We start from the raw sequence: 14,376 nt of genomic DNA, 5'->3' as shown, positions 1-14,376 counted from the left end.
TGGAATTCAATTTCACACTCTCTCTGCTTCACCTATTATTTTATATATAGATATATAGATAATTCGCTTGGCACCCCATCAAAAAAAAAAAAAAAATTCGCTTGACACATGAAAGAATTTCACACACATATATACTTAGATTAGATTAAAATATAATTTTTATTTTGTATAAAAAAAATTTACAAGGTACCAAATTAAAAATTAAATAAAAAACGTGTCACGGAATTGTGAATCAAATTAAAATCTAGAAAGTTACACCCTCCGGCACATATTAGGCCACGAGTGGAATGGTCATGTCCCGATCACAGTACCAAGTACACAGTACACACACCCTCGCTCACATGCAATGCTAAGCTAAAGTTGTTCGATCAACGACACAAGTTATAAATATCCAGAGACACAAACCACCAAAAAACATTCGCTCTCTTCTCCCTCCTCCACTCTTTTTTGGCCAAACTGCAAAGCAAAAAAAACCATGGCCACAGCTCTCAACCTTTCACCACCACCAATTTCACTTCTGAGGCCACTCTCGTACCGCAAAATACCCAAGATCACCACCACCATTAGAGCATCAACAAGCTCCTCTGAAACCTCTCCTCCTCTTACTACTTCCACCAAAGACCAAGGACTTTCCTCCTCACCATCATCATCGGCAACTTTTGCTCCTCCACCTGATTTCAAGCCACCGGTGCCGCAGCGCTTCGGTGTCAGACCTGACAAGAGATGGGAAGTCTTCACCGCTTCTCTTGGCTTGTTTTTTCGCCTTGGGACTGGTGTTTTCGTTTCTGGGTCAGTTAGCTTTCTTTTTTTTTTTTTTTTTGTTGCTTTTGTTTTTTCTGTTTTCCATAATTTATTTTTAAGAGTTGAATGGGCCAATTTATCTTGTGTCTGCTTGGTTTAAAAAAAAAATTCTATCCTCTAGGGTCTTTGACTGTAAAAAATGCAACATCTTTGTCGTTTGTTTATTTTTTGGATGAACCTTATATAGGATGCCAGTGTTGTAAATTCACCTTCTTAAAAGATAAATTTTTGGAACACGAAGGAATTTGAAAGGGACTATTAGGCACCAAATAGAATTCACTAGGAATTGAAAGGATTAAGAATTGGATCATAACATTTCTGAGGAAACAAGCAAGTGCATAGACAGGACAATATTGTTATACTATTTGGAAAACCATACAAATCTAGCTTCAAAATCAACTCACGTTAACATTTGCAGATATTTATGTTATAAAAATCTACATTGTTGAAAGTGTTTTATCATACATCATTATCTCTTGAATGTAGCTGTGGACACTTACATAGATTCCCTAATTTTGTTACTTTGGTTTTATACTATGGCAGGTATTCCGTGTCCTTTGTTCCCAAAAATGAGATTCCACCTGGCCAGTACGCTCTTGATGCTGGCGGTAACTTGAATTTCACTATGGCTACTTCTTTGTCATCTTATAATTTGTTACATTTGTGTGCTTGTAGTTAAAATGCTAGTAGAAGTGAATGTTCCTACCAAATGTAGAAAAATGATATGACGTCCTGAGTTTATATACATCTATATTGGGCACTATTCAAGAATTCTAATGTGTTGTTTGTGGTGTTTTCTGTCAACCCTATACAAAGTTCCACATAATTTTCTGATGGGAATTTTCTGTCACATTCATGCTATATATGTCATTATTGAATCTTATTAAGTATTCTTGTTTGGTTTACAAAAGAAGAGGAAGTTTTCTACTATTTTGAGATGTTTTACATCTCCCAAAAGTTTAAGTTGTTTTTGTATTTATATGTTGAATATGTTGACAATTTACTGGACGATGGCGCTTGTGAATCCTTGTAATAGTTAGAAACACAATGATGCAACTTGTAGTTCACTTGGTACCATCAAACTGCAGATCACTTTTGAGATTTACTCCGAAAACCCTTATGTAATTGTTTCTGCCATTTTATGCCAATATTTTCTGTGGCTGACTAAGTATACTCTGATTGTTAATAGCACAAATCTGAAAGGATATTTTAATGCTGATATAACTCTCTGTAGATAACTCTGCTCATCTGTCTTCCTGATTTCTTCGTTCTTGGACCAAATTACAGATTCCAAGGCAAAAGAGACTTCAAAATTAGGCCCTCGGCCAGAGAAGCCTATTGAGATATATGAGTTTGAAGGGTATCATTTTCTTCTCCACTGAATTTGTTGGCAGTAATTGACCTTGATGCTAACTTTCTTTTCCAGGCCTTTTTATCTTCTTATATTATTCCCCTTGTAATTTGTTATATGCCCATGTGATGAACAAAGACTGACAGCATCTTCTTCCCCTTCCTTCATATATGGATTATCATGGATCATGTAAAGCTGTCCATTTTGTCGGAAGGTAATATCAGCATCCTACGATTTCTGTTTGATTTTTAGTGATATATTAAAATATTTTCCTTATCCTTTTGTAGTGCATAATTTTGTTAAAATTGTATATGATGGAAATAATATCCCACTTGAAACTACCTCACACTTCATGTGCATGACTGCTGTATTGCACACATAACTATTGGATGGTGGTGTTATGTCTTAGATGACAGAATGATCTCAGGCAATAGGCAATAAGTTTAGCTTTTAAAATAAAATCTTATGGTTTTAGGTGAAAGTGTAATTGCATATATCTTCTGAAAGATGGAACACTATTGAGATGGCTGCTGACCAACAAAACAAAATGCGCAGCTTCTCAAGAATGTGGTTGGACATGAGCCGAGTATGTTGTTTATGGGCCATAGAAATGTTGGACATTAGGAGCATCATATATGTTTTACCAAGAGATCCAAAAGATTTCTCTATCAGAGCCTTTTTTTCCCCTGAAATTACTTTCTGTGACTTTTTTTTAATGGTTTGGACTAACAATTAATTTTGTACAGGTTAGGGAAATCATTGCAGTGTTGGATATAGATGTTCTATTTTATCCTTGCCCAAAAAATGGTCCAAACTTTCGCCGCAAAGTTGCTCAGATGGGTGGAAAACAGCAGTTCCCTTACATGGTAAGATTTATTTATTTATTTATTTTTAATTTGGTTTATTAATTTGTTCCCCTCCTCATCCACACTTCCAAAAGGAAAGAGTACTCATAATTTAAATGGGAAAATTATTTTAGAAGCAAGAGAAATCCTAAGTTTTAATGTCTTGACATAGGGCTTTGGAACATGATTGAGAGTTACGAAAAGAGATAAAGAAACTTCCCTTATTCTTTAATCAGTGTCTAGTTTCTCATAACTTCTTTTTTACCAAGTCATCAAACGTTGCTGGTGTTAATGAAACTGTCACAAATGAAATTCGATTCTGGTTTGCCAATGTTTTGGAAAGGAAAAATAAGGAAAAAAAAGATAAATTGATTTGAGATTTGATTGATGAAAAAAAACCAATGTGAAAGGCTGTGAATCAAATTCCTTTATAGATGTTTAATCTTGTCTCTAAATATACATCACCTTTGAATAGATAATTGGCTCAAAATTAATTAAATAGCCTTTTAAAATAAAGATAAGATAAAGGACTATATTATTTTTACTAAAGTGGGTAAGAAATCCTTACCATACTTTTTCCTAGTCAAATCATCTATGTTACATTTTTTTATTTTTTTACTTCTTGATTTTCTTTTGTATTTTCTATCTTCCGTGACATCATGTCCTGGGTTTAACTTATTATGATTGGGTAGTATCTTCAAGTGGGAGCTAAGCTGCAAGCTTCTTTCTCCTGTTGCAGGTGGATCCAAACACGGGAGTTGCAATGTACGAATCAGATGACATAATTAAGTATTTGGTTGGAAAATATGGTGTGTAGTCACATTGACTTGTGCTCAATTGGTGCATTTTGAATTGTCAATTGTTTTTTCATTTTTTGATTCAGTTATTTCATATTAACAAGAGGACCATACATTTGAAGCATACTACTCAATATTTGGAGATCTCTATTTTATACAAAAAACTTGAGAATGTCCTCTTTGTGAAGTTCGAAATTTTTTTAATTTGATATATTTTCCTGTTCTAGATGAGCTTTTTCCATCCATGCCTTTTTAGGTACTACCACAACTTATTTTTGGTTTCTCTTAATTTTGGAAACTTCTATTTTTCTTGAATGAGAAATTGAATATAACTGTTACTTTGTTATTTCTGCTGTATACCACAAATAGTTTACAAATAATGCTGTTTGGTTTCTTTTGTGTAGGTGATGGAAATGTTCCTCTCATGTTGTCACTTGGTCTACTGACGGTTAGCTTGTTTTTCTTTTGTAGTAATTCTTCTCAATCTGTATGAAGAGTTTTCTGAAGTATATATTATTCATTGCTTTCTGTTTTGCTCTTGTAGACTTTGACTGCAGGCCTTGCAATGATTGGTCGCATGGGGAAGGTAAATTGAATTTGAACTCATTGCTTGCAATAGTTTCAAATTTGTTTTTCCAATGTCTAAGAAGAAGCTCTTTTGACATGCATGTTGGTCTTTAATATATAATTTTTTTTTCACAGTTTTTTTTTTCTTTTCTTTAAATTGGAATAGCAATAAACTCTTTTCACGTGCATTTTCTGTCTATGGCAGGTCAATATTTCTTCTAGTGAAAGTTCTATAAAATTTAATTCTTTCTTATGTGAACCTTAGATTATCAAGATTATTGGTCTAACTATCAGCTATACAAGTAATAGCTAGTAAATCTTGCTTTGACCATCTCTCATTTATTATGCAGGGGTCTTCTTACATTCCATCAAAACTGCCACCTAAACCACTTGAAATATGGGCATATGAGGTTTGTAGACTTTTGAATGATAATTTTGGAGTTGGGTTCAAAATCAGTTTCTTAGGCGCCTTATTTAGAAATTCTTTTTAACTTCATTGTAGCATACATGATGATATAGTGTAGGTATTTTGTTTACTTATAAAACTTAATTTGAAATGTTAATTCTTTCCTTACAGGGTTCCCCCTTCTGTAAACTTGTACGTGAAGTACTTGTAGAGTTAGAGTTACCACACTTACTTCGCAGGTAGGTCCATCTGTGGTGATCTATTTGGTTAGCTACCTCATAAATGAGTCTTTGTTTCAGTTGTTTTTAATGATGTGATGCCTTTCCAGTTATGCACATTCATTTGCCTGCTGTCTTTTATTATGTTGGCAATTTGGTGCGATATCTAGAGTGCACATTCTGAAAATTATGATTGTAGTTGTACCTACGAAACTCTTTTGATGAAAACAAGAACGGGTGTAAATGTTAATACCTATATCTAATGAAATAATTGCAAAATTTCCAATTAAAAAAACTGTTTCCAGTTTCCCCTATAGGTTGGGATAATATGGTTGTTTCAAGCATCCTACAAAGTACAAACTGTAAGGTTTTGAAAATTTATAAACTTGTAATGTGCTTGTACACTATCAAGAATGAGATTCTCTCAATTTTTTTTTAGTATCCAATGCATTTCATGTGCAAATTTTTTTTAATGCTTGCTACATATGTACTAAGTCTCTAAATCATTCATTGCCATCTAACATATTTCTTAATTGTCATAACATTTCATATTTTACTGTTAATATTTACCCCCTCTCTCTCTCTCATGCATACACACACACACACACCACACATGCACACAAAATTCTTTTGATGAAAACAAGAATATGTGTATATTTTAGTACTCATATCTAATGAAAAAGTTTGAAAATGTATTATATAGCGCGAAGGTCCCAGCAGAGAGGGGGAGATCTCTATAATTGTAGCCTCTCTAACACATATACAAATTCCTTCGCAGAGTTATATGCCGAATCGTAGGATGCCCAAAAAGCTTTTGTTTTGGACCATTCTGAACCCTCGGCTACATTCAAATATTTTATCTTTCTCTTACCTATCCAAAAATATAAAAAAAAACAGTTACAAAAATTCCTATGAAGTTAAACTGTATCCAGTTTCCCCTGTAGATTGGGATAATATGGTTGTTTCAAGACTCCTACAGTGATAATATGGTTCTTTCTCTCATATTTTTTTAGCATCAATGCAATGCATGTGCATTTAATATTTTATATGCTTGCTACATATATACTAAGTTTCTAAATCATTCATCACTGTCAATCATTTAAACTTCAATATTACCATGAGTGTTTTGTCCTTCCCAGTTTAAGTTGTGTTATGTAATCTTCATACTTTATTATGTTTCTGAGTTGGAAATTGTTTTCATCAGTTTTTATGGGGATTTTATTGATTGGGGTTGCTTTTCATGTCTTTCCTTTGCATCCATAGTTTTATATATACTGAATCATGAAAGATACATTTCCATACTGTTTCTCCTTTTAGTTGTGCTCGTGGCAGCCCAAAACGGCAGATACTATATGAGAAAGCTGGACACTTTCAGGTATTTTGAAGTTCCTTTCCTCAAAGTCTATCATATCTTCTTTATGAGAAGTATTCCACTTGCTTCATGATATGGCATCAGACAGAAGACATAAGTTTTACAACAATTTTTGGCAGGTACCTTATCTAGAAGATCCAAATACTGGGGTGCAAATGTTTGAAAGTGCAGAAATCGTGGAGTATATAAAAGCAACTTATGCTGTTCAATAAGCAATGCTTTTCAAAGGTTTAGAGATTTTGTTCTTTTTTCTCTTATACATCTCTTTCTTCACTTTTCTTTTGAAAATGTGTGTTTACCTTGTTCCAATATATATACTCTGAGATGTAATTATTGTATATTATCATATTCTTTCTAGTGGAATTAAGTGCCTCAATTTGGTGTGGGCTGTACTAGACCAAGTGGTTGATAACATGGTGCTGCGATCTTGTGTTCAATTTTTATTAATGTATGTATAGGAGGATGGTTTATTATTTTCAGTTGATTGCATAACTTCTGCTACAAAATCTATTGCCCTCCAAATAGGCAAAGTAGTGATAACATCAGTGTCTTTGACGCTTTGGCATTTTACTAAAGAAGTGGGTCAAAAGAGATCCCATCCAGTTTTCTCTGATTAAAATGAGAAACCCTGCTCAAATTCAGAACTCTTTTCTTAAAAAGTTGTACTTGTGGTGAACCCATTAGTAAAGCATGCCATGTTGAGGGCTGCGAAGTCAGGAGGCAGTTTAGTATCTATAATGAGACCCATGAGAAGAGCATTTTCTCATGTAGGACAAATTGCGGGAATCAGTAGATTTAGGGGAAATTGTGGGTCTATGGTTTAGAATTGTAGAAGCAAGTGTTAAGATTCAAAATTTACTAGGTTTTATGAGTTTTTTAATGCCTATTTTGTAGAAGAAAGCATGTGTGGGGTTTTAGGGTTTGATAGGTAAAAGAAGGTCTTGATTTCGGGTTGTAAGGAATAAGGAAAAGAGAGGATTGTATAGTGTTCAGGGCTGTGCAAATAGTACTCATGAACAAAACCACAAGAAAGAGAAGGAAAGAAAGACGAGGAAGGGAGAATATAAATTGGGGAAAAGAACAAAAAGACCAATGTGCCTCAATACTCACAAACTCAATATTTGATCAACTCCATCTCCCTTTGGGTCCATTAAGAGTCCATTTGGGAATAACTTATTTGGTTGAAATTGAAATTTTTTTTTGCTAAAAGTATTGTAAATAAAACTAAAAAGAAGCTGAAATAGTACAGTAAGACTTATGAATAGTAACAAAAATAAGCTAAATAGTAAAAAAAAACTGATTTTTTAAGTTAATGTCAAATGCAACCTAAATGTACACACACACATGTATAAATGACATTTTAAATTTTTTTACTTGTAATATTAGGACTCTTGGTTTGACTAGTACATTAAACATGTAATAATATACTAACTTGGACTCCAAGGAAATAAAGCCTAAAATACTAAGGATCTCTTAAAAAATTGACTCTAATAAAATAAAACCAGAATAAAAAACTATTTCAGCTCTAAATGACTTAGACCTTGATCTTTAAAATATCACATTACTTTCGCTTCAATTGGACTCACAGGGGAACCCCCTAAAATAATTGTTGAATAGGAAATATTTGCAAAAGTAATAGCAAATCAATCTTCCATTACTGCATCATTTTCTCCATTACTCACATTGTTGAATCTCTGAACTCACAACTTTCTGCCAAGTGTTTGTTAACAAAATTTTTTATTTGCTATTATTTGGTTAATTCTATCTCTTTTTTGTTCTAAGTGGGCTCGTTTTCTTGCTTTATGCTCAAGATATTTAATCAGAAAGTGTCATTGATAGCAACATCAATAAAAAAAAAAGAAAAAAGGAAAAAAAAGAAAAAAAGAGAGAGGTTAAAGTAGTTGCAGGGAGAATAGAAGAGTTGGAAAAGGAAGATAAAGGAAGGAATTATCACTTTAAAGTGATGGTGGAACGATAGATGCGTCTCATGTTGGAATGAATCATGTGGCCCAAATGGTGTTATATGGACGAAAATAACTTAAAGACTCCAAATTATTGGAATCTATAAGCGTTTTTAATGGAGGATATTGGCTTTACTTTACTTTTAAGCAGAAATGTGGTAGGCTTGCATTTCTTATTCATTGTGGACTACAGATAATAACAAACAGGAAGCCCATTGAGTAGAGGTGGTGGAGATGTTATCAACCCCAAATGGATAGAACGAGGCACTTTTATTGATTAGTAAACTTCACTGACAACCTACTTTGATAGTAAAAAAGAGTCAGGAATCAACTTAGTCCAGCCCCTTGTGATTGGAGTTGGGACATTTTTAAGTAGGCTTATCTAGTGACACCACTTTTTTTTTTTTTTTTGGTTGAGAAATGACACCACTTTTATTATGCACTTCTAGGTGTTTTCAATGGAGACATCGAGAATTCAAATCTCCCTTCCCCCAACTAATGAATTATCAATAAGCAGTTATGAAAAAAAGTTGTGTCTTCTTGTTTCATTTATTTGTCCAAAATATTTAGAAGCATATTTTGTTACATCAACAGGAGAATCAATAAGTTTCTAAAAAAAAAAAAAAAAAACAGGAGAATCAATAATGTGCTACCAGATTTTGCAAAGTGTAGTCTATGGTCCTCATATGGTGGGGGAATTGAAAGTATATCCAAGACCTTTTCCACAACTGTAGTGGAGAATCTCTATCTATGTTTTTGAAGCTCAGAAGAAAAGAGTTGTCCTGGCTCCTTCTCTCTGTGTCCACTTTATGTGACTCTTGGAGGTTGAAGCATTACATGTTCATCAATGACATCTTGTCATGCTCTCACTTATCATAAAGAAAAGAGGTGCATCAACTGCATGGTGATGAGGCATCTGATTCCTGATCTTTGTGTACACTATTAATTAATACAAGCATGCATGTGCGACTCTGTTTCTTGCTCTTTGCCTTCTTTGACTCCAACTTTTGTCTGTCAGAGTGTAATCATGCAGAATTGCAGATAAATGGACTAGCTACTATTGAATGTTGATCTTTCAATTTCAAATATTCATCATGAATTTTTTACTCATCAAGTTATCATATTGTTCCAATATTCCTGTATTCTTAAAATCAATTTTGTTTAAGGAAACAAGATTGAAAATAATTGATGTGATAATATGTTGAATTTATTGCTATATAAACCTCATTGTCTTTTTTGTTTTTTTCCTCTAAAACTCAAGTGGTTGGTCTAGTAGTTATTTAATCCTGAGTTTAGTCTCTTAACCAACACCTTGAAGCCACTTTTAAGAATTCATTTTGATAATCATGAGCTTCAGGAAAACCCTAAAGTTAGTTGCCATCATGAGGAGTTGAGGAGAACGACCATCCACATCTCATTTTTGTTTGTTAATACACATGTATTCTGCAAGATTTCATTGATATAAAAAAAAATAATAATAAAAAAAAAATAAAAACTATTGAAATTTGAACTTCACCATTATGATTATAATGTAATTCAACATCCTGACTTCAAAATTTTGTCACAAATTTCTTAATCATACCAATAACCTACCAACTTTTTTATAAGGTGGATACCTATATTTATTATTCCAATTCCTACTGCAACTCTGAAAGAGAAATTGCAGTGAAATTGAAAATGTTGAATTCCACTTTGAGAGATGATTGAACTAAAATGTATTAAAAATAATTATTTTATAATTATTTGGCTAATATTAAATATGTTTATTTTATTCATTATGTATTAAATTTATTCTGAATTTTAGTACTTAAGTTTAAATGGTGAAAAGTTTTTGTATCATGTTTTGACTCTCCAATCATAAAATTCTAGATCCGCCAAGAGTTTGTACCTCAATTAACACCTCATGGTATTTTTAATGGAAATGTCTAATATTTAAATCCTTCCTCTCTGTCGTAAGTTGTAACTAACAATTTATCAAAAAGAAAATCTGGATTCATGGAGCTCCAGATTGTACATTAACTAAAAGCTTGAGTATTAAAATACTGTTTATTCTGCAAAAACTATAATATAGTTAAAGTTTTAGCGGATCTTGTATTGTCTCTTGGCATACCAGAAAGGACAAGAAGCACAAGCATAAATATTTTGAGACAAATGTGACTGAGAGTTCACTAATATTGTGACACACATGGACTTACTTTGGCTTGTGGTGAGTGCTGTACCTGTAGGCATTTTTGTTTAAAAGGAACCAAACCATGTAAAACATTATACCAGGGGAAGGTGATATCTATCTTTCAAAAATAATAAAGCTGTGGTTGGGGCCTATCGGATATTCAATTGGAATTTCTCTTTAATTTTGGCCCTCAACCTTGCTAGATCTTGTAAGATTTTTAGGCCTCAGAAGTATCTAGCCTCCTGAGAAAAGAATGAAGTGGCTGCCACTACAACCTTCATCATGGGCTGTGGGTGTAGGGGTATGGATATTTTCATGATGAGAAAAACTAGAAACACAAAAAATTTCATAATATTTTAGTAAATTGTGAATGGTGAAACATTATTTTCACATGAACTTATCATTGACATTGTTTTTATTGTATATCAATTACAACAAGTTACTTCACAATTGTGAAAAAAAAAGTTTGTGAAATTTTATTCTGTACTTTGACATAATTGTTTCTTGTTAAAGGGATAAATGATTAAATGCTAGAAAACTTGAAAAGCTACTTTTCCCTGACACTTGAGAATGACAACATTCTTATAAGAATTGGAAATCTTGATAAATATTAATGATAAAATATTGGGAATTTTCACTTAGTACGGGACTAGTTTTTCTTGCTTATTGATTCTTAAGAAACTCTTTGAAATTAAGATAATTTCAAGGACATGATCTGGAGTCATTATCTTGCTTAATTCCATGGCTTTCTCATTCTTCTAAGGTAGAATGGATAAACGCTAGAGAACTTGAACAGCTACTTTGTCCTTAGTCTTGAGAATCCATTTGCGTTGACCAAAAATGTTCTAATAGCATTGATGAAAATGGAGAACTTGAACAACTACTTTGGACGTGTTTCATGGCCATGTGTTGTATGCACTTGAAAGACTTCATAGGGCTGCAAATGAAGCGTCTTGCTCACGAGCATGAGAGTCGACGGACCCAGATGGGGCCCAGGGCCCCCAGGTCCAATTTTTTATTTTATTTTTTTTATAGTTATAATATATTTTATTTTTGTAATTGAGCCCCTTTCAAAATCTTAGGCCATTTGATTCTCAAAAAAAAAAAAAAAAAATCTCAGGCCATTTTCTCCTCAAGAAGTCTAACTAGCCTCACTCAAATACCAACTATCTAATTCAAAATTTTAACAAAAACAATCAAAACATTCACAATGGTGATTGTATTTTAGTAAATATATATATATATATATTACTAACAAAGAACCAAAAAATCATGTGTTATTGGAGAAACTAAAGCTAAATTTTTTGTAACTATAGTAAATTAGTATAAATATCAATTGACAATAGCAAGTTGTTAAAAATAAAATACAATATTTTATGAAGATTATATCTCTTCTTTCAATTAAAAAACTCAAATTTTCTCTATTCATTTATTATTTTAATGAGTTGTTTATATTATTTTAAATGAAGTGGTAAAAAAAGAAAATAGAACATTTGATATTGGGTGTATTGTAAAGTAAGGTGGTAAAATAGATAAAGTGACTTTTTAAAATGCTATAAACTAAAATTTTCAACACCACCATTGTGAATGCTCTAACTTCAACAACAACAAAAAAATCCTAGCTAGTTTAGTATTAAAAAAAATGATTTTGTTTTTGTTTTTATCTTTGTTGGTAAGTGATTGCATCTTAATGTATTTAGTAACAACGATTTTGAGTATTTATAAATTTTTAATACTATATGGATGCTTAGTTGGAGTTTTTTTATTTATTTATATTTCGTCCCCCTCTAGCTTAAAATCCTAGGTTCGTCAATGTGTATGACTAGCCATGGAACCATACTTTGGCTTCTTTCAGAAGTTTCGAACAATTTGACGCATGAACATATATACTTAAATAAGACTAGAAGCAAAACTCAGCTAAGGAATACAATAGATGTCATATGAAAAATGCTATACCCACAACATTTTCACAATAAATTGGCAGGTTGTTACAAGTTGTTATTGGTGGAGCAAAAAAGTAATTTTAGTAATAGATGTAAATTATAACCAATAATAACTAACTATATATAATTTGTTGTGAAAATATTGTGAAAATATTATGAATGTAGCACTACTCATATCATATACTCTTGAGTTATGTTTATTATTCAAACTTTTTGATAAATTACTACTAATCATCAAATGTTAATGAGTCTTAATTACGTACAATTTTGAAATTTTCAAGTGAGACTGAGAAGTATAGTGGAGACATAGTTTTTTTTTTTTTTTTTTTTTTTGAAAAAAAAGTTTAAATTTAAAATCACTTATTGGAATACTATGATAAAAGATTCTATAAAAATAAAAAATAAAAAGAAAGGAATACTATGATAAACTTCCAGTGATCCAAAATTTTAAGTTATTGAAAATGAGTAAATTAATAATTTAATCATTATTCTAACAATTACTTAGTCTATTTATTCAAATTCCGTTTGCTTTACATTAGAACTCATTAAATTTGTTTCTCAAAAAAAAAAAACTCATTGAATATATTGACCCTCTTTTCAGTTAAATTTGTTACAACTAATTATTAAACAAAGAGTTCTTAACAAAAGTCCACAATATTCTCAAATTAGCATACTACCTCATATATATATATATAGGAAAATGCTAACGAGTGTCCTTAGGGCACTGGTTAAGAATCTAATTAAAGAAAGTTTTTATAGGAAAAGAAAAAAAAATAATTAATATTTTGACAGCTTTTTACATTTCCCATAAAAATGATATCAAAACTTTCTTTAACTGAATTCTTAATTAGTGCCTTAAAAGCACTCGTTAGCATAACCCATATATATATATATATATATATATATATATTGAACACAAACTACCTACCTCATATATTATTTACTTTTTAGAAAAACCAAGCCTATTATGGTGGGCGTTGATAAGCATTAAGCGTAGGCTAATTTAGAAATCTTGTAAAATGGTCACGAAGTTTTGCTGCGTTTTTAGCTTTATTGTAAACAGATCATGCTCTGAAATTGAGCCACTCAATATTGCATGGGCACGCATAAACGAGTTGAGGTAGGTATGAGTTGTGTATCATTTACACACGACTGTCAACCTCTTGCACTTTGTGCTTTAATATAAAATTCATTTCTCTGCCACGAGCTTCAACAAATTTCAGTTCCTCAACACATTAGTGGATGGTAGGGGAAACAGAAAATTGATTATTTTTTGAAAGGCCTAACTGTTGATGTGTATCACGTAAATGCTATTTATAGTGCACTGCCCAATTCCTTAGTGGATGGTAGGAAAAACCAGAAACTAATGGTGTTGGAGACCCCAAAAAGAATAAAAAAGAAACTAATGGTGTTGGAGACCCCAAAAAGAATAAAAAAGAAACTAATGGTGTTGAGGGCATGAACTGTGTTTTGGTTTCCTTGGTGGGCATTCAAATTTAATACACAAAATTTGATCATATTACTCTGCCTACCCTTCACTTGGGAGAAAATTGATTGGATCTCTGTCTAATAATGTACAACTTTACAATCTCAATTATAGTATTGAATCTATTGACCTTTCTAATAACACTTTCAACTAGTGCTTTTGAGTTGTGCTGAGGGTAGTGATGTGGACTGGGATATTAATATGTGGTTTCAGTTTCGGACACCAGTCCCAATAAAAGCCAATGAAATTATTATCTACTACTACCCTTGTTTCCATCAAATTCCATTTGACTTTTATATTGAACCATGTTAGAGTCTTAGGGACATTCTTACAAATTGATTTACTAACTTTCAAACACAAAATAAAATTTTGTAAGAAAAATGTTTATAGCTTTTTTTTTTTTTTTCAATTTTATTATAAAACTCACAAATTATAGTGATAACAATTTACTATCATATT

The 14,376-nt window shown here is 32.0% G+C and overlaps 1 protein-coding gene and 1 non-coding gene across 2 annotated transcripts; both read left to right on the top strand.

Moving 5' to 3' along the window:
- The first annotated feature begins 282 nt into the window (after window positions 1-282).
- LOC115953067 lies at window positions 283-6,834 on the top strand. Its single transcript, XM_031070545.1, has 12 exons — window positions 283-789; window positions 1,345-1,409; window positions 2,089-2,161; window positions 2,348-2,366; window positions 2,899-3,018; window positions 3,737-3,806; window positions 4,199-4,242; window positions 4,339-4,380; window positions 4,712-4,771; window positions 4,939-5,006; window positions 6,303-6,360; window positions 6,477-6,834. Exons 1-12 carry the CDS (start codon window positions 476-478, stop codon window positions 6,567-6,569), a joined length of 1,026 nt encoding a protein of 341 aa, XP_030926405.1. The 5' UTR covers window positions 283-475; the 3' UTR covers window positions 6,570-6,834.
- On the top strand, window positions 5,688-5,836 carry LOC115954366. The gene has a single exon (XR_004083903.1). It is a non-coding gene; the product is annotated as a small nucleolar RNA snoR145 (small nucleolar RNA).
- Window positions 6,835-14,376: the final 7,542 nt, after the last annotated feature.

The sequence above is a fragment of the Quercus lobata genome, chromosome 7 (assembly GCF_001633185.2).
Source record: "Quercus lobata isolate SW786 chromosome 7, ValleyOak3.0 Primary Assembly, whole genome shotgun sequence".
NCBI classification, from domain to species: Eukaryota; Viridiplantae; Streptophyta; class Magnoliopsida; order Fagales; family Fagaceae; genus Quercus; species Quercus lobata.
This window is presented reverse-complemented; position numbering and strand designations above follow the sequence as displayed.